This window comes from Globicephala melas, chromosome 11 (genome assembly GCF_963455315.2).
Source record: "Globicephala melas chromosome 11, mGloMel1.2, whole genome shotgun sequence".
NCBI lineage: Eukaryota > Metazoa > Chordata > Mammalia > Artiodactyla > Delphinidae > Globicephala > Globicephala melas.
In genome coordinates, this window is record NC_083324.2 from 83,091,027 (window position 1) to 83,111,555 (window position 20,529).

At 37.6% G+C, this 20,529-nt stretch overlaps 2 protein-coding genes across 3 annotated transcripts in view; one reads left to right on the forward strand and one right to left on the reverse strand.

The window, feature by feature from the left end:
- Window positions 1–13,893, forward strand: C11H6orf62 (chromosome 11 C6orf62 homolog). Of its 2 annotated transcripts, none has more exons than XM_030881270.2 (5): window positions 1–1,054; window positions 4,105–4,281; window positions 5,304–5,426; window positions 8,652–8,786; window positions 13,230–13,893. In XM_030881270.2, exons 1-5 carry the CDS (start codon window positions 1,013–1,015, stop codon window positions 13,353–13,355), a joined length of 603 nt encoding a protein of 200 aa, XP_030737130.1. In that variant the 5' UTR covers window positions 1–1,012; the 3' UTR covers window positions 13,356–13,893. The 2 variants fall into 2 exon arrangements, with proteins under 2 accessions (XP_030737130.1, XP_030737129.1); XM_030881269.2 differs by lacking the exon at window positions 1–1,054 and adding an exon at window positions 1,080–2,388.
- ACOT13 (acyl-CoA thioesterase 13) overlaps window positions 13,861–20,529 on the reverse strand; it is a 14,974-nt gene continuing 8,305 nt past the window's right edge. The window contains exons 2-3 of the mRNA XM_030881274.3: window positions 18,684–18,868; window positions 13,861–17,007 (exon numbers count right to left, since the gene is read on the reverse strand). Coding sequence (XP_030737134.1) covers window positions 16,851–17,007; window positions 18,684–18,868 — 342 coding nt within the window. The 3' untranslated portion in view covers window positions 13,861–16,850. The remainder of the gene's footprint in view (window positions 17,008–18,683; window positions 18,869–20,529) is intronic.

Here is a 20,529-nt window from a genome sequence, read left to right on the forward strand (position 1 = left end):
AGCGGCCGTCGCTGCCATTTTAAGTTGTTTGTTCTCGCTTCTCTTCTCAAACGCGACTCTGCCCCGGACCCGGGAGGCGTGGAGGTCGCCGCCGCCGCTGCCGCTTCCGCAGCCACCGGTGGGGGGGATCCGAGCTGTGCCACCGCGGAAGCCCACCCTCCGCTTCAGCATCTCTCCCCTCCTGGTCTCCTCGACCTTCTTTCCGAGAGCCGGAACTCGACCCGTGCGGAGAAGAAAGACTCCAGAGCAGATGCTTGAACTGAAATAACTTTATTTTGGGGGGTTTACTTCGCTGACAGACCCCCCCCCTTAGCGCAGGGCTCCCCTCCCCTTCCTCCCTTCCCCCTCTGCCGCCAGTACAAATCCGACCCCCCTCTTTCTCCTCGTTTCTCCTCCTCTCTTTCTCTCGCCGTCGCCGCCGTACCCGCGTCCTTCCAGTCCGCCGCCGCCCGGGGCGCCGAGCCAGACTATGGGTCCCAGGTGGGGGCTGAGCGGCGGCAGCAGCGCGGGCGGCCCGGTCACAGTGCGCACTGCAGCGGGGATGGAGGGGCTCAGTTGGCTGGTGGTTTTCTCTTGACATGGCTCCTGCCAGTGCTGCGACCAGCGCCCCCGCCGCCGCCTCCTCTTCCGCCGCCGCCACCGCTCCGCCCGCGGGCTGCGGCTAGAGGGCCCGAACCCCACCCGAGAGTCGGTCAGTGAGTCCCGGTCTCCGCGGGGACAGGGAGGGGACTTCCCCGTCACCCACCCCCGACCCAGCTGCCTCGAGTCCACCCTCTACCCCTTTGGGAAACCAACTAACGACCCCGCCCTAAGCAATTCAAACTCGGGAAACATGGTCTGTTCAACGTGAGAGCGGAATCCGGGAACTTAATTTTTTTTTCTTGGGGGGGGGTGGGGTGGGCATACTTTAAAAAATAATATTAACGCAACTATTTTCTTTTCTTCCCACTGATCCTTCCCATTTATCCTCTCCCGCCTCCTCTACCCGGGCGGGGATTGTTTCCACGATGAAATGAGTGAAAACCCGAGTGATCCAGTGTCTCCCGTGGTGCGAGTGAGTCGCTGCCGCTGAAGGCAAAGGGTGGGGGTGGGACCTGGGGGGTGGAAGGCCGGTGGTCCCCAGGCACTGCCTGGGATTTGGGAGAAGAGCCCGCCACCTTTGCCTCAGCAATGCTCACAAGAAGATAAGTCGCACTCCCCACGGTCGTGCACGGGGGCAGATTCATAGGGAAGGCTCCCTTGGGGAATGTAGGACTCATTGCAGGACTTGGGGTGTTGGGATCCCGGGCGTTAATCAGGTCTAACCACAGAGCCGGAGTCATTACTGTATTCTGTACCCCCTTTCCCTGTGCCATCATGATTCTCCTTGGCAGCAGCATTAGCAGCCGCCTGAGGGTGAAAATGTGGGTGATGGGGAAGTTGGTAATGACTCCGCTGTTTTTTCTTATGGCTCCTTTGGGCAACGGCTGCCCGCCCCCGGTATACACTGTAGTTGATTGCAGGGAAGCCCTGTACCTCTCCCCTTCCTTCTCAACCGATTTTGCACTTTTCTCTTTGCTCACCACCAAGTGTAATCAATAACACGCACTGACAATATATAGCAATAGTGAAATCTGAAATAACTAAGAATTAATTAGGTATTTCAGCCATGGATCTGGCTGGGTAAAATCCAATTGGGTATTTCAGTTTCATTCACCTACCCTGTTTTGGGGGGTTATTTTGGTGGCTTTTTTTTCCCCTTTCCTTTTTTTTTTTTTTTGACATTCAGAAAGCAAGGATCACAGTCCCCCTCCCCATTCCTTTTCATTATCCCTTCTCTGAAAAGAGGGAAAAAAATCCGGATGGATTTTAAGGATTGGACTGATGTCAGCTGTGTTTTATTGCACACCTAAATCCTATTAATAGGTTTTTCAGTTCCCCCACCTTTATTTTGGCAGTTAAGCCAAATGTGTTTTCCAAAAAGTTAGTTCAAGTATTTTCTCCTCTTTCTTTCCTTCCTTCCCTTCCTTTTTCCCATCTGACCCCAAACGTTATTGTCCAAACATGACTGGACAGCAGCTTTTGTTTCTTGACCCTGTAATATGACAGTCTGCTAATATTGCCAGAAGGTGCAGTTTTTGGGTTACAGTCTTGATTTTAGCTATTCAATCATATTAGCAGGAAAAAAATGACTTGTTTCTGTTGTACTTGAGTCTTAAGAAAAAGTGCCCATAGTTTAGTGACAATTTCCAAAGGCTTTAGTACCACCTGTATTTCAAAATGGGGGACCCAAACTCCCGGAAGAAACAAGCTCTGAACAGACTACGTGCTCAGCTTAGAAAGAAAAAAGAATCTCTAGCTGACCAGTTTGACTTCAAGATGTATATTGCCTTTGTATTCAAGGAGAAGGTAATTTAAAGTTCTTAATGTGAATTAGCACAAGTGATTTTTGTAAGTGTATATTAGGTTAAAGAGTCTACATTTGTGTGCTTTAACTTTGACTCTTGTGGGTAATTATCTCAATCAAAGGAGTTGCGGTATAACTATGAACGGAAGGCTTGAGTGCTCTTGGTTTGGTATTACTTAATTCTAAAGCTTCTTAGGATCCACTTTTAGTTAACATGGGGTGGGTAGCATTTGTAAAACTCATTTATGTTTTACAATGAATTTCATTTATGTGGAGTTACATAAAGAACTTGATAACTGAATTTAAAGATTGTTTAAAGTATACAGAATGTTTGAAAGTAGTAAATTAGAATCAAAATGTTTATATGCTGAAAGCGATCTGGTTCATCAACTCGTTACCTTTTCTCATGGTACATTTAACGAAATAGAATGCACTTTAATTCTTAGAGCAATTGATTACTGTAAAGGTTTAATTTGTGTTTAGAAGTGCAGTTGATTAAAATTCAGAATGACCAAAAGAAGTTTAAATTTTTTTTGTCTTAATCAGAATTAATTCACAGTTAAATAGCAAATAATAAGTTGTGAGGAGAACATGATAAAAGCAGTATTTTTTTGCAACTTAAAATAATGGACACTTTCTTAGATAATCGATCTCTCTTTGACATGAGGTCAGGTTATGAATATTAAGGAAATACTACTTTGATTTTGTGCTTAAATTATGAGCTAATTTCACATCAGAACCATCATCTTAGCTTGGTATCCCTTTAATTTTCCGACGTTTTTACCCCACTATTAAAGATACTAGTATTCAATATTTAAGAATGCTCTTAGCTACTAGAGTATAGCATTTTAAAGTGGTTTCAAAAGTGGTTTGTTTTGAAATGATATCACGGATTTACTTCTTTTTTTTCCTTTTTTTGTTAATTGCAGCATTGATAAGATGAGATTTTAGTTGAAGCCATTATAATGTAGGTTCACTAGAAATAAATACAAGATATAAGTAGTGAGACTAGATATTTGAATGTAATCTGTGAGATGCCCCAGATTATACCATCTAGCTCTTCTAACACCTATGAAAACCTGCTTTTATTCTTTGAATGGACAGTATCCAGGCAGTTGTCTGAGCAGTTGATAAATTTTATAACCTAAGTTGATGATGAGCCCTTGATCTTAACTACGTTTGAAGATTTGGTAGACTTTTTTTTTCTTGAATGTTGACGCTTGTAGTTACGTAATATCCAGAAGGAGTAATGGAAATTGACCCTTTTAAGGAGTGAAGCAGTTAATTTGTCTGAAGAGCTTTGATTTTAAACTGCTGAAATTTTAATTTGGCTGTATATAGGACCAGTTAAGTGAATTTACATCAAGAGTAAATCACTGTTTTGTTTTTTTAACCTTAGGGGTATCTGGTGTTTGTTTCTCACACCATTTAAGAAATATTGTCTAAAATAAGTACTTGCTATGGTTACCATAATGCTATAAAACCATGCAGTTAAAACATTCTGATAATAGCCTGTTTGTGTGTGGTAGAGGAGTAAGGGGGTTGGGAGAAGAACAGAAGGATCCACCTATTTGGAAATCTGTGTTTTCAGTACAAAAATTACATCAGTTAAGAATTTTGCTGGGTTAGAATAAAGGTACATGACATTGTAATATGAACTCTGGGTGTTAAGACAGTGTGGTACCTTTGGGTTAATACACTTTTTTTTTTTCTTTTAGAAGAAAAAATCAGCACTCTTTGAAGTGTCTGAGGTTATACCAGTCATGACAAATAATTATGAAGAAAATATCCTGAAAGGTGTGCGAGATTCCAGCTATTCCTTGGAAAGTTCCATAGAGCTTTTACAGAAGGATGTGGTACAGCTCCATGCTCCTCGATACCAGTCTATGAGAAGGGTAAATTCTATTTTTGTCTTGGTTTTGGTAGGTTTTTGTGAGTTAAACTTGGGTTTTTCTTCCTCCTAAGAATGGGTAGTTAATTATGGTCACAAATCTCTTTAAAAGTGGAATTTAAATAAAGCATGGATAACTTTCTTATGTGTTACTATGTTGGTAATTGTGTACATTGTTGCTGTGGTTCGTGGTTTATATTACTGTTCATTGGGATTTCCTTTTTCAGGGGAGAACATCGTGCCCCTTATAAGTAAGGAATTTTGCTAAACTTCTGCAGCTCATTGAAAGAAAGTTAGTCTAGGCAAGCTTGAACAAGAGGTCCCCGGGATTAGTGGGCTTGTTGGGGAGGCTGGAGATAACCATATACTGGTCTGGAAGAGGCTAGTTGGCCTCAATAATCAGCATACAACAAAAATAGCATTTCACCTGTGATTAGAAGGTAGTGATTCATATTAGAAGTTCTGATTTTGAAGAGTGGAAATAATGGTACAAGGACTTTAAAAAAAAAAAGACAAAAAATTAGAGCTGCGATTGGAGTTTTCACTATGCACTGAGTTAAGATCTTGATGTGAAAAACATTGGACTGAGTGATTATGTGGACTCTATAAGATAAAAATTAGAATTAGGTCATGAGCTGTTCAGATTGTATACAAACCTCATAAAAGACATAAAGTGATACATGGTTGACCCTTGAACAACACAGATTTGCACCAACTGCCAGGATCCACTTATAAGCAGATATTTTCAATAAATACATATACAATACTACTTAATCCACAGTTGGTTGAATTCACAGATGCAGGACTGTAGGTGTATGGGGGGCTGGCTATAAAGTTGTGTGCTCAAATTTCGACTCTGCTCAGTGCCCTTCATGCCCAAGCTGTTCAAGGGTCGGCTGTATAGTGGACCTTTTGCACTTGTAAAACGTTTCTGTAGTCAAACCCTGTAAGTTGTGACACTGCTTGTTCCGGCTTTGTTTCCTTGAAAGTAAATTTTTATTTTTTATTTTTTTTGGCATTTTATAGGATGTAATTGGCTGTACTCAGGAGATGGATTTCATTCTTTGGCCTCGGAATGATATTGAAAAAATTGTCTGTCTCCTGTTCTCTCGGTGGAAAGAATCTGATGAGCCTTTTAGGCCTGTTCAGGTATTTTATTCTAAAATAAGTGTGGTGAACATGTAAACAAGTTGAAAACTCAGAATAGGGTCCAATTAAAGAAATTCTTTGGGAATATGCTCTCTAATAAGTTTTACTTCATGAGTCCCTCCTCGCCTTTTGACTGTTGTAATGCAAGAATAGGAAGCGTTTGGATTATAGAATCTCTTGAGAATGAGGTGGGTCTAACTATCCAGTGTGTCCTTGAAATTATGGTCAGAGAAAATCTTTTAAGGTAGACATTTGTTTATTTATAGAGGAGCCCATAGATGAACTTCAGAAAATCTCTTCCCCTGCACCACACACTCTCCTAAAATACTTTATACTTAACCCTGGTTGTCAAAGGAATCTAAGAAATGAATTAAACCCTTTTCTAGGAGTTGATTTGCATAAAAACTTTATAGGAGAAAAGTAAATGTAGTAGTGGTTCTTAATTAACTTTCCTTGACATCTTGCTATGTTTTGACTTGTCATTTGATGTGCTTGACAATTCTAGTGCTTTATTTCAGGGCATTTACCTGGGTGTTGATGATTTAATTTTATTTATAGTGTGTGTGTGTGTGTGTGTGTATATATATATATATATATATATATATATATATATGAATGGAAGGAAGTACAACAAGATCCACCAAAGTGTTAATTATGATTAGTTTTAGGTCAGATATAGCTAACTTTTCCTTTTTAAATATATGTATGTGTTTCAGTAAATTTCTAATGAGCATACTTATTTAACAATCAGAAAAACAAAGAATTTGTTTAATTCGCTACCCTGTACTGTGGAAAGCTCCACGAATGATAAAACGTTAACTTACGGACTGAATATAAGCAGTAGGATATAGGTAATAGCTTTATAATTTTAGAATTCTACTGCAGTAAATAAGGTAACAATGTAAAAACAAATACACTTCTCTGAAGTAATTTAATATACATAAATATCCTGAAAAGCTTTAAATAAAAATAACATAGTTTTTTCTCTCAAGATAGATGAGAAAAGGAAAAGTAAACTTTAACTCACACTTTTTTTTTTTTTGACTCGAAGCAGTTTAAAATCTGAATACTTCAGTCGTGAGATTTAATAGGAACCAGAGTAAAGATTGTTTTAAAATATCCAGTTCTATTGTATTCACAGTGCTGTGAAGTACAGAGAAGTACTAGTAAAGTAGATCTCTTCTTTCCTCTTCATCCCTTATGCCGTTGCTTTAGGTTAGCTCTTTATCACACTATTAAAACATTCATTACTTTTCTTCCGGGAATTATTTCTTACATGGTACCTATGAGAGTTTTCTTTTCAGTGTGGACCGCTTCTTCCCAAATCTTTGGATATTCAAATAGGATAGAACTGAAGTGCCATAGAAATACGGACAAGGCCTTTTCCAGTCTCACTCAAATCTCTTTTCAGTGTGATACTCTACTGGCCTCTTCATCCACCCTGATATTTGCCATATTGAAACACTTGAGGCTTGCTTTCTTGAGCAGTGTCTTGATTTTGACACTTGCGTTTGTGTAGGTTCTGTTTCCTATAACGGCATTTTCCAAATTACTTACCATTACTATTTTCTCCAAGGAAAATTACTGTCATCTTTCAAGGCCCAATGCAAAATCACTTCCTAATATTGCACTCTTGTCTACTCTGTTAATTCTTTCTTCCCATAGCACTTTAACAGTAAGAACCCATTTTAGGTTTTTTACAAATAACCACATCTTATTCGGGGAAAGATTTGAAGCAGGTTAGGTTTTATATTTCTGTGTGCTTTTCCTCTTCAGCAGTATGTGAGTCCCTTAAGGTTGAGATAGTCTTACTCATATTTTTCAGTATCTGATAACATGCTTTTTGTATTCTGAGTTCAATAAATATTTGAATTGTGCAGAGGTACAATTCAGTATTACATTTTACATACAATAGTACATAGGGGATACCATAACATCTTTTGCGTTATGGTTTATGAGAAAAACTACTGGGTAGTAAAATCCTAGATAGCAGGAACTGATGTTTTTTCCATGTTAGTATTTTCTGCTGTCTTTGACATAATAGGAGAATAAAGATTGTTTGAACTGAATGGACTACTAATCATTTTTACAGTTCACTATCTAAATATCAGATTAAAGTTTCCACGTTTCTTGAATTCCCCGTTAGCCTGGTGTTTTCACCTAGCATTTGGCCTCTTCACAGACATTTTGTGGGAGGATTGTGTTAATCTTCCTCATGTTAAAAGATTAAAAGAATATTATGACTGACTTGATAACTGTTCTTCATAACAAAAAGTTTTTTTTTAATCATCTGAAAAAATACATATAAAAACGTTTTTTAAAAATTTGAGGGGGTGCTTCCCTGGTGGCACAGTGGTTGAGAGTCCGCCTGCCGATGCAGGGGACACGGGTTTGTGCCCTAGTCCGGGAAGATCCCACGTGCCGCGGAGCGGCTGGGCCCGTGAGCCACGGCCGCTGAGCCTGCGCATCCGGAGCCTATGCTCCACACGGGAGAGACCACAGCAGTGAGAGGCCCGTGTACTGCAAAAAAAAAAAAAAAAATTTGAGGGGTTCCTGTATCCTCAGGTGCTCATCCTTGTGAGGACTGGAAGCATATTTCAGGTGTGGGCTTTACATTTCGTTTACTCCTCTTAACTGATGGGTTAGAGCCCTGTTTTAAGTCTTAAAAAGTTAAGGGATTTGCACAGGTCGTATAAGTAGTGAGATGTGCAGCTGGGATTGGAATTTGGAATATAAATAGATTTATTTCCAAGAACCATCTACAGTATTCCTTATATGTTATAATAGGAAGAAGGGATGTGTCATTGGGCTTAAAATACTAAGGTAGGGGTCTTGAGCTGAGTGGGTTTGAAAATCTGATTTTATGATATTTGGCTTAAAATCATTGAGTATTAGGATTTAGTCAGTTTGGTGTAGTTTTTCTTAAAGGTCAAACTATGAAGTGCTATCCAGTAGAACTTTCTGTGACGAAGGAAATCTTCTGTATCTCAAGAGACTAGTTAGAATGGAGGCCACAAGCCACATGTGACTATTGGTCATACTGATATGTGGCTAGTACTACTAAAGAACTGAATTTTAAATTGCATTTAATTAATATAAATTTAAGTAGCCTCTATTGGTTACCGTACTGAACAGCACAACTCTATGCATATGAGTGCAGTTGATGTTTCAGGTGGTATATAACATGTTTGTGGTTACACATAAACATTTATATTTCTTAATTAGGCCAAATTTGAGTTTCATCACGGTGACTATGAAAAACAGTTTCTGCACGTACTGAGCCGAAAGGACAAGACTGGAATTGTTGTCAACAATCCTAACCAGTCAGTGTTTCTCTTCATTGACAGACAGCACTTGCAGGTAAGCAGTTTTTTACTTTTCTTTTTTTTTTTGTAAACCACATAAGGGCTCATTTTAAAAGCTTATTGGTTAGCAGACTGTTTTCTATGTTACTTAATTCTGTTTTGCTCCTTCAACATGGCATTAATTTTGAAGTTACTTAAAAACCAAGAAACAGACGTCCTGACCTTAACCAAGAACAGTGGTTCCCAAAACTTTGCTGCATATTAGAACTACCCGGGGAGCTTTTAGAAGTCATGATTCCAGTGTGCAATAATCAAAATTTTTACTTTGAATAAAATCCTCAAGTGATAACACATTATGTTTTGAGAAGCACTGGCCTAGACCTTTTAAATAATACCTGAAAGGATGAGGCACATCTGTTTTTAAAAGGTCCACATGTGTTTTAAATAAGTACTTCCAATTTAAATAGCAATCCAGGTATTCCAAATTGATTTTTATTTTGTAAAGTGTTGTTTATTCTTACCAATCTAAGCCTAAATATCATCACTTAGAATTTATAGTAGATAATCGATACTTTGTTATTAACTTTTAAAAATGGCATCATTTCAATTTATTTAGCATTCATTCAACAAATGAGCGCTAAGTGCCAGGCACTGTACGGCAATGAACAAGTTAGAAATTCCTTTTGGGTTGACATTCCATTGTGGGAGACCTAGAAGTAGATAAGTAAAATATATAGTTAGATAGTGATAAGTACTAAGAGAAAAGAGGGAATTACATAAACTGTTGGGTGTGAATTCTTAGATGGTGTCACCAGAGAAGGCCTCATTGAGAAGGTGATTTAAATTAAGACTTATTTTAAAAGTACACTATTAATTACATTGTAGAACATTTTTGTTTTTATTTAAGAGCGAGTCTATGCAAGGTACTAGAAAAATACAAATGGGAATCATACTGCTACCTTCAAGGAGCTGATAGGCTACTTGGGAAGCTTGTACATTTTCCATTTTGTAAAAAGTTAAGTAATTATGGTGTACGTACAAATAAAACTGGGAATTAAGAAGATTAGGGGCTTCCCTGGTGGCACAGTGGTTGGGAGTGCGCCTGCCGATGCAGGGGACATGGGTTCGTGCCCCGGTCTGGGAGGATCCCACATGCCGCAGAGCGGCTGGGCCAGTGGGCCATGGCCGCTGAGCCTGCGCCTCCGGATCCGCGACGGGAGGGGCCACGGCGGTGAGAGGCCCGCGTACCGCAAAAAAAAAAAAGAAGATTAATTTCACTGGAAGCATCTGATAAAACTGATAGAAGAACCATACAATTTAGGTGGGGTGTTTTTGGTTTTGGCCTTACTGTTTGTTCTCAGTTTCTTCTTTACCTCAGCTTTCCTTTGGTGAATACTTTTTTTTTTTTTTTTTTGCGGTACGTGGGCCTCTCACTGCTGTGGCCTCTCCCGTTGCGGAGCACAGGCTCCGGACACGCAGGCCCAGCAGCCATGGCTCACGGGCCCAGCCACTCTGTGGTATCTTCCTGGACCGGGGCACGAACCCATGTCCCCTGCATCAGCAGGCAGACTCCCAACCAGTGCGCCACCAGGGAAGCCCTTGGTGAATACTTTTTAGTTGACTCTTTTTTCCTTTTTAATTGCCTGTAGTGTACTTTCATTTGAGTTACTTGTTGAGAAAATACTGTATAGCAGGGTATTTATTGACTTATATTGTGGAATCCACAACAGATTTTTAGTCATAGATTTAATAATAACATACACTAGTGTAGCAACTTCATATTCACGTGAATATATATGAGGTCAATAATACTATATAGAAATGACTAGTGAATTGAAGGAGTTTCTTGGCTAAATAAGTTAACAAATCATCTCTTTTTATGTATCGAGGTCAGGTGTTAATATTTTATGAAGCAAACAGCTTGAATCCTTTTAATGAAAAGAAAATTATAAGCTCATAAGCTAAATTTGGGTTGAAGGTAGGATGTGACCAGTAGTCTCAGTTTGTCTGGAATGTCCTGGTTTTAATACTGGAAAGTCCCAGGTCCTAGAAACCCCTCAGTCAGTCCTGGGCACACTGGGATCACTGGTATCTGCTAGTTGTAGATTAATTTGTTCTTCAGTGCTCTTAGTCCCCTTCTTCCACTCAGGTTCTGTTCTCGATCTTCATAAGCTGGAGATGTGTTGCTGTATTGGCATTATATGGAAGAATCAACCTCCACTAGTTCATGAGGGAATTGATGTAATAGTGGTGGCCACCACCTATAGTATACAGTTGATGCTTCAACAATTCAGGGGTTAAGGGTGCCAACCCCTGTACAGTTTACATATGACTTTTGACTCCTCATAAACTTAACTAGTCTACTGTTGACTGGAAGCCTTACTAATAATGTAAATGGTCGATTAACACGTATTTTGTATGTTATGTGTGTTATATATTGTATTCTTAACAATAAAGCTGAACAGAAGATGTTAAGAAAATCATAATAGAAAATATACTTACAGTACTATACTGTATTTATTGATACCTAAGTTTATGAATTTTATTTACAAGATGAATTGTCAGTAACTACAATATTGTTTTATATGATACAAAACACTAGGTGTTATATTAGTAACATCTACTAATTATATTAGTAACATTAGACATCAAAAAGATAATGTGAAAAAGAAATTCATATTTATTTACAGGTATAATGATCCATGTATTGATATTGAAGAAGTGCAGTATGGTTGCTTTATGACAGCGTACTGTAATCGGTACGATTGCTTCTTGGTAGCCTAGCTGTCCACTAACGAATGCTAATGAATGAATCACTATGAAAGTTTTATGGCATACAGTATTATAGGCATATTCATAATACAGTATTAGAAACATTGTAACATTTTTTAAAAAGCCACTTACAGGCTATGTTATTTCTCCAGTTGTGAGAGAGGCATACTGTATGGTAATGTAATCCTTTGAAAGCAAAGCAATAAAACAGGTAGAAAGCTAACACATTAATTATATATTAAATGTCACTCACCTTAGGCCTATGTAAGAATAGACTAGGGTCTGCAGTTGACCCTTGAATGACACAGGTTAGAGCCGCGCTGATCCACTTAATACATGAAGTTTTTTCAATAAATACATACTACAGTACTGCACGATCTGCAGTTGGTTGAATTCGTGGTTGGTTGAATCTGCTGATCTGGAACCGAGTATATGGAGGGAAGACTGTAAACTCTGTGCAGATTTTCAACTGCAGGTAGGGTCGGTGCCCCACCGCCTGTGTTGTTCAAGGGTCATCTGTACATATATTTTATGCATTCATGACACACTTAACTGTTTTTGAAATTTCTAGACTGCGTGGTTTGTCTATTTTTTCAAATTATCACAAATCTCCAAAATTTTCCCAGTATACTTATTGGAAAAAATTTGTGTATAAGTGGACCTGAGCAGCCCAAACCCATGTTGTTCAAGGGTCAACTGTATTATGCACCAGACTCTATACTAAGAGCTTTACGTGTATGAGCTTATTTAATCCTCACAGCAGTCTTCTGAGGTGTAGATCTTACTACTACCATTTTATAGCTAAGGAAATCCAGAAATTAAGAAATTTGATAAAAATCATCTAGCAGAGATCTTCTGTCCTTTATATCCTAATATAATATATATGATAAGGGCTACAGCAAAAAAGAACTTTGAATGCGCAATGGCATAGAGGCATATGCCTAGAGTCTGAATAGTCATAGGTTGTTTTAAAAGTTAAAATGAAAAAATATATATGTATAGGTTCATTTACATATGTAGGTAGCTAGTCTGCTTTAGACATTGGCAAAGGCAGTCTTTCACCTTTTTTTTTAAGAGGTGCTATAGTGAAAAGATGCAAAACTTTGAAGGCAGTTCTGGGTTCAGATTTCGTCTTCCACTTACTAGCAGTGGTTATTTGTGAAAGCACCTAGCATTTGTTTATCACATGTTAGATGTTAAAATAGTAACTGCTTTTTAAAAAATACTTAGAGTTTGATTTAACTGTTAATACTTTGGCCTTCTAGTCCTTTCCCCCAGGATACACTTAAATCTTTTTTACCTATTTCTAATCTCTCTACCATCTACTTTCACCACATCTGCTGTCTTTCTGTATATAAATGTGATTGCAAACCTCTGTTCAAATCTGTCTCCATGAAATGCTTTTAACCCTGATTTCTTTCAGCAAGTAGTCTGTGTTTGACCTTCCTAACTTTCAATTTTTTATTCTGCATAAACTCTGTAAACATTTAGTTTATAATCATGTTTACTCTGTTTTCTCTATATTTTGTATGGCAAGGTTCTGTCCTATTTAGGCTAAGGTCCCTATGGATGGGAACCATAATTTCTTCCCTTACTCTGTATGCTTTGTTACTGTGTCCATTAAGTGCTTAATAAATTGTGGGAGATGGACTTCATGTGATAATCGGTCATTTATGTTAAAGTCTTTATTTATTAAGAATATTAAAAAAAAATTTTCCCCTTCCAGACTCCAAAAAACAAAGCTACAATCTTCAAGTTATGCAGCATCTGCCTCTACCTGCCCCAGGAGCAGCTTACCCACTGGGCAGTTGGCACCATAGAGGATCACCTCCATCCTTATATGCCAGAATAGAGTGCTGACCAGCAAAATGGAGAAGATCAGAGAGTGCAGCAGCAGTTTTTTTTCTTTTTTTCTTACCACTTTATTCTTTCAGAGTTTAAAGAAAATGGACTCATGCACAGAACACTATGCATTTTGAAACTTGTTCATCCTGGATTTTTTTTTATCATTTGTATCTCAGAACTTAAATTAGATGTCTTCTGCACAGACTGTGTGAAAGAAGATGCTTTGCATATTTGCTGCACTGCATCAGCATCTTACTAAAAATGTGAAATGAAAGGACTATTGTACACTGAAATGCTTAAATGTATCCGAAAGCACAAGGTGATACTCATTTTTGATAGTCTTTCCATTTGTGCTGGTTTTTGCCTCTTTGACATCTGTCATCAGTATTTGGAGGGTGAGAAGTGAATGTAACAGGTATAAATAACATTTTAAAAACTTAAAGCTTTGTTATAATCACATTGTTCCAGAGCACTGTCAGATTCATTCTAATGACCAGAAGTGGTTGTTTAAAAAAAAAAAAAGAAAGAAAAAAAAGAAAATACAACCATGGGAAAGAAATATTAAATGAAAAAAGCATCTCATTGTAGGCATTCTTGCCTCATATATTACTGGGCCATGTTTGTTTCCTGGTACTCATAAATATATGTATTTTATTTCCAGATCTCTCCCCAAGTTGCTGTTATGAAAGAGCATTCTGCTCAGTGTGGATTCAGTTATACACATTAAAGCAGATCTGGAGTCTGAAGTAGCTAAGCAGCTATAAAACTGAGAGATACATTCATAGCTGCAGAAACCGTAATAGGTAGAGGACTTTCCTTTTGGTTTTTGTTTTGTTTTTTGTTTTTAAAACGATTTTTATTATAAAGGAAAAAATTCCAGTGAATTGTGCAGAAATACTGGTTTTACACCACCCTAAAGGAAAACTTAGGGTTTTTTGAAGTAGAAAAGTTACTAAAGTTGGATCTTAAATTGTGAAAACATACAAAAACACCATTGAGTGTCAAAGTTCTAAAAGGAGAACTCATTTTGTGCAATGAACATAAGGAAAGACTACTGTATAGATTTTTTTGGTTTTTGGTTTTATTTTTCTTTTAAATGAAGAAAAGCTTTGCTTAAGGGTTGCATACTTTTATCGGAGTAAATCTGAATGATCCTACTCCTTTGGAGTAAAACTTAGTGCTTACCAGTTTCCAATTGTATTTAGCTTCTGGTTGGAATTTGAATAAATGAAAACCTAAATAAAATAGGTGAAAGTTCCCTGACTATTCAGGTGAATACACAAAACTCGAAGTGGTAACTTTTCTTCTAAGTCGCTTGGGTACCCGTTATTGATGACCTTAGGAGGGTTTATAAACATGGCTAAACAGTAAACTCAAGAGAAGTTGGGTTTATAATTTCAACAGGTATGGGAATCAAGGACATTTTGTTAGCTTTTAACAATTATCATCCTGGCTTTATGCCTGGCTTCATGGAAAAGAAAAAAAATATTCTTAATTTTAGAATAATTTTTCACATGTTTTCTGATCAATTTAAAATTAGAATCTATTTGAAATTAACACTTTATCATGGCTGGGTACTGTTCTAAGCTCTTATCTTAACAACCTTGAGGGGATCTAGATACAGAGGTTTAGGAACTTGTCCACACTCATTGTGAGTAGGGGAGGATTTAAAACCTGGCTGTCTGGCTCTGTAGAGTTAAAGTTTTTATTTTAGAATAATTTTAATTGGGAAAGTTATAAGTAATACAGAAAGCTCCTGTATAAACTTCACCCACAAAATAACTCTTGACATTTTGACGTTTTGTCTTTTTCCATATATTTATATATATTTTCTGAATTGTTTGGGAGTTTGATCCCTTCCCCCTCGGTACTCCATATATCCCAAGTACAAGGATATTCTTATTACCACAGTAAAATTATCAAACTCAAATGTAACAATGATATACTTTAATTTACCATCCATATTTCACTTTTGTTGATTGTCCTCCTATCTTTGATTATGCGGTTTTTTTTATTTCCTTATAGTTAGTACAGGATCATTGCATTCAGTTGTCATGTTTCTAGTCTCCTTTAATCTTGAACAGTTCCTCAGCTTGTTTAATGACCTTGACAGTTTGAAGAGTACAGGCCAATTTTTTAAAACACAGAGTGTCCTTATTTTACATTTGAGTGATGTTCCTTCATGGTTAGATTTGGATTATGTATCCTGGCCAAAGCCCAATGTAAGTACCTTATGCCCCCTAGAAACACACTGTCCGTGTACACTGTTGATTTTCATTTTAATTGGTCAATGTGATGTCCTATTTCCCCATTTTATAGTTATTATTTTATATCTACCCCTCCACATTTACCAGCATTCTGTTAAAAGGAAGAGCTCTCCTGTCTCTGCTGTTTATTCAATATTATTACCTAAACAGTTTGGACTCCCTTTTCAATGCTGTATAATTTTCATGCCTCTCATCATTTTCTTGAGCACTTCCTTACTTTCAAAGCACATGATATGTTCATCTTGTAATTTCCCTATCTCAGCCCCCAGCTCTGAAATCAGGTATTTCTCCAAGGAGCCCAAGTTACTTTTAGTGGGAAATAACTAGATCTGGGTTTCTTGTGTGCTCACTGCTACTATCAAGTCTGCTTCTGTCCTTTCAGCAGACAGATCAGCATGTATTCTAATACAACCAAAGGACAATAAACCTTTTAACTGTTGACTATGTTTCCAGTTTCCAAAGTTGCTTTGGAACGTTATGATCTTCAGTCATGAAATGTTAACTAAGACCCCCTGATGGCAGAAACCAACTATTATGAATGCCATAGTCAGGAAAACTTCGAGAAATGGACTAAACAATTTGTGAACTTGGTCTTTCCAGTACTGCAGATTGGGAGATTCAAGATCTGCATGGTTTTATCCTAGGTACGAGAAGAGGAGCTGCCCCCACCACTATAAAATATGCCACTCCTGTAATAAATTCTCAGAAAAGCAGTGCACCCACTGGACTATTTATCACTAATGTGCTTAGCCTTAAACTTTGTTGAGGACTACTCAGTCTACTTTATTTTCCAATGTGGCCTATGGTTCATCTATTTTGAAGTTCCATAATCTTGAAAGTGGGTTAAAAAATGTAACATTTTAGAGCTGAGAAGGACCTACAATTTGTTAAGGATTAATTGTTAATTTGTATTTCTCCTTTATCTTGAATTTTAGTTTTAAGGTAATCTTATCTCAAAATGGTCCTGCTAGCTTTGCTTTACCTGTTTTCAAAACACTTTTGAGCTACGAATGTTTTCATCCAAGTATCGTGTATGATTATAAACTAAAACTAAAGAGGCTTAGAATATAGACAACTCTATCCTATATTCCACTTGATCTCGATGGCATTTTCCCCAAAGAAAATATTTCTTAGCCACTTCTGGTTGTGCTAATTTATTTTGAAAATTATATTTGTTCAAGTCAGATTTACTCTGGACATTCATTGTTGAGTTTCTTTAGGTCACCCTGCTGTTCTCAGTTTCCCAGGTGTTTTGTGTGTCTGCCTTGAGCTATTAATTTTCCCGTGGCCTTGTTCATCAGATCCACAGAAACAAATGCAAGTGTTTTTCCTTGCTTCAGAACATGTGCTGTAATCACTATATCTTCTCCCATTTTAGCAGGTGACATGTACCTTGAAAAGAAACATTTAAATTTAGTTACCAGCAAATAGGTTTTAAAAGAGAAAGTTGTGTGCATCTCATAACAGCCTTATGTTACTTATTTACTCCTAAATAGTTTAAAAATAATATCCTTTCTAATTTGAAAGGCTGGTCCTGACCAAGTTATATCTTACTGATTCCTTATGCACACAAATTTCTTTTCCCAAAAATATAGGAAGGGGTTTTCAACTGCCCCTGCCTCCCCGCACCGCCCTATTTTTTTTTTTTTTTTTAGTTTCCCACTTAATATTTGTGGCTAGAGGTTTCCTTGAGCTTTCACTTAATTGGCTTAACTTCCTAGGTGAAGTAACACTTGGTGTTAATATCTTGTCATATCAATATGCAGAATTTATTCAACTCTAAAATGACTTAATAACTATAAGGAATTAATATGAGGCCCTTTTGAATCTCAGGCAGCTCTTGATGGTGGCCAATACTTTGGCAACACATACTTTGAAAGGCCAAAATTATGTTTAGCTTATTAAAAATCCTTTAGGATTGTAGCAGCAGTATCTTAGAAGATCAGGAAATGCAGTGCTAGGTTGGAAGATCTCTGCTCGTAGAGAGATCTTAAGGCAAAGGTTGTAGAGGGTCTTGAGGCAAAGCAGAGTCATCAAGTGGTCTTACCCTTATCATGTGGAATAAGGTAAGGACTGCTGAATAGGCTCACCAGTGCCCAAGCAGATCCTTCTTTTTGTACGTCTTAATTTCAAAACACCATTTGCATCTTGTCCTGTGATTTGCTTACTGCACTCTCAATTTATTTCCATAGTACAGAGAGACTGAAAGTTAAGTTAGCCTAAGAAAAGATTTAGATTGTTTTAACAACCTGATACATTATTTCCATTGCCCTTGTGATATATCTCATTGGCTTTCCCACCCTAACCCCTGCTTCCCCTTCCAACAAAAATCTTTCTTCTCTTGCTTAGGTGGAAAAATCAATTGTCTTGAAACTAAATCCCCGGGCCCTGCACTCTTTAGTGAACGGGACACTGGCAACAGTACTAGTTAATGTGGGAATTTAATTTTTTGCATCTGGAAGTGTTTGACCCCTGCAGGCATTTTCACAACAGTGAAACAAACCTGACATCTGGGGTTCTGCTTCCTTATCATGAGAGCATGTCTGTGCAGTTGCAGAAAAACATGAAGTATTGCAAAACTGGACATTTGTGTTACAAGGCAATGGCGATGTATATGTGAAGGTTTCCTCAACTTTTATTTTTATTCTAGCTTTTCTCTATAGGTACTCAGTACAACCTTCATGAGACATTTGTACAAGTGGCACTTTTAAGGATTGTATGAAAAACAGTTACAAACCGTGAGTTTGTGATGATTTTTTTTCCCAACAGTATGCATATTAGAAGCTGAATGTTTGCCTTTTTGAGTGTTTAGATCATTCCCCATTTATTACTGGTTATATTACTGATTACTTATTATTACTGATATATGTTGTACTTGGAAATTAATTCCTCTAGTTCTAGATTCTAAAACCATGGAATATTTTAAGGCAAATCTATAGCTGCATTTAAGGATGACCAGCTAAGGGCACCTCATGCTTTATTTATGTTACGAATGTGTTTAGTCTCGGTTGTTTGAAATGAGTTACCACGTTGGAAAAAGTTATTTGGGGTACAGTTTGGATACATACGTTATGTTCATGTCGACACTGACTCCGGGTGCTCCCCTTTCTGTGCACATCAGAGCATATGTTGATACGACATCCACTAAAGTGGCTGTCATGCCACCATGGAGGGTGCCCATTTTATTGGTATGCTGCTCTTCTACTTTCACTTCACAAATCACTTTCCCAGGGACAGCAGAAACAAGAGTCACCTAAGTGTAAAAAAAAAAAATTTTGAATATTTGGTGGTATTAGAAAAGCCCAAACAGCCTAACAAGAACTATCATTGGATTAAACCAAGTCACCCCCAAAAAGTTGATTCAGAAATTGAAAATCAAGTTACCAATCTCTCTCTGATAGAAATTAACTCTGATGTAAACTGTTTTGAAATAAAAAGGAATACTTAGGGAAAAGCAGGAGTAGTTTTTCTTAATCTCCACTCCTCTGCAGAAATCAAACATTCCGTCTGAGCTTTTCAGCCTGTGTACAACAACCTGGCATCTCTTAATGTCTCCTTAGAAATTTTGCACCAACAAAGCCAGCTGGTCCTTGTGATTTGTTAACCCATTATAGTTTTAATTTGGATGTTCTCTAGTTTTTGCACAAAGTAGTTTTTTAGAATGACTTCATAATGAACGGTTTAAAACGATTTATTGGAAGAAATTGAGTAATTTAATGCATTACTAGAATTAATAAGCTTATACCATAAACTTATTTTAATATGAAAAAAGTTTGATAGAATCCAGCAAAGGTAAATTGCTGCTTTTAAGGTCCTGCCCCATTTATGGTATCATAATGAAAAAATTATATGAAAGATAAAATGTGGAACAATGAATTTAAAATGTTATATCAAACATCTTTAGAAAGGAAACTTAAAGAAAAATAATAGAAATATGTTTCTTATATCCTATCTAAATTACTAGGAAAAAACATCATAGATAATATTTAGAAGCTGGAACTAAACTGTGAATGGAATGTGCTGCATCCGGCAATGTAATTCTCACCGTCACCAGAAGTGTTCAGGCAGAATATGGATGAATATTTGATGTGTCTGTTTTTAGATACAGGAAAGGATGTCTCAAGCATTAAATGGTTTAATTCTAGATAACTACCATTTATTGAGCACTTTCATGTCAGGCACTGTGCCAAAGTCTTTCCATATACTATATAACAAGGAAGGGATTATTTCCAGTTTGTGTAACTTAAATTCAGTGGTTTACTCTCAAGGTCACCCAGGATGTGACAGAACTGAGATTCAGATCTAGGTCTGTCCACCTCCAAGTCTCCCTAGTTGCTAACTATAGAATCTCTAGGTATTCAGCGGCCTTTATGCTCCCACCAGGAAGACATTTCAGCATTTCACAAACTATGACTTTAGTTGTTTGTTGTTGTTTATCCCCTAGAAGGCCCTGATGTAAAACAGAAACAGAACTATAAAATATGAACCATCCTAAATAATATGTTTTGCTTAATGGGTAAATCAATGGAAAAGTAAACGTTAGAACGGGATCAAGTCTATTTATACAATAAATGACCTAGCCACAAGATGTCCTCATAAACTAATAATACACACCAAGCAAGCCCAAGGTGTAAACTCACCTTATTGGGGGCATTTACCTGAGTCTGTCAAGCACTGCAGTCTAAAGATGAACGAGATCAAATCCCTGCTTTTAAGGGGTTCCCAGTCTAAAGGAACAGACACACATGCACACTGCAGTAGAGCGAATTACTGCAGATAGGATAAATACAGGTTGCTGGAAGTAAGGATCTTACTTATCAAAGTATGTTTTCAGGGAAGAGACATTAGGAAAGGCATCCTGGGGAATTATTTGTGGATTGAAGGACGGGCAGGGGTTAGGCAGGTGAAGACAGG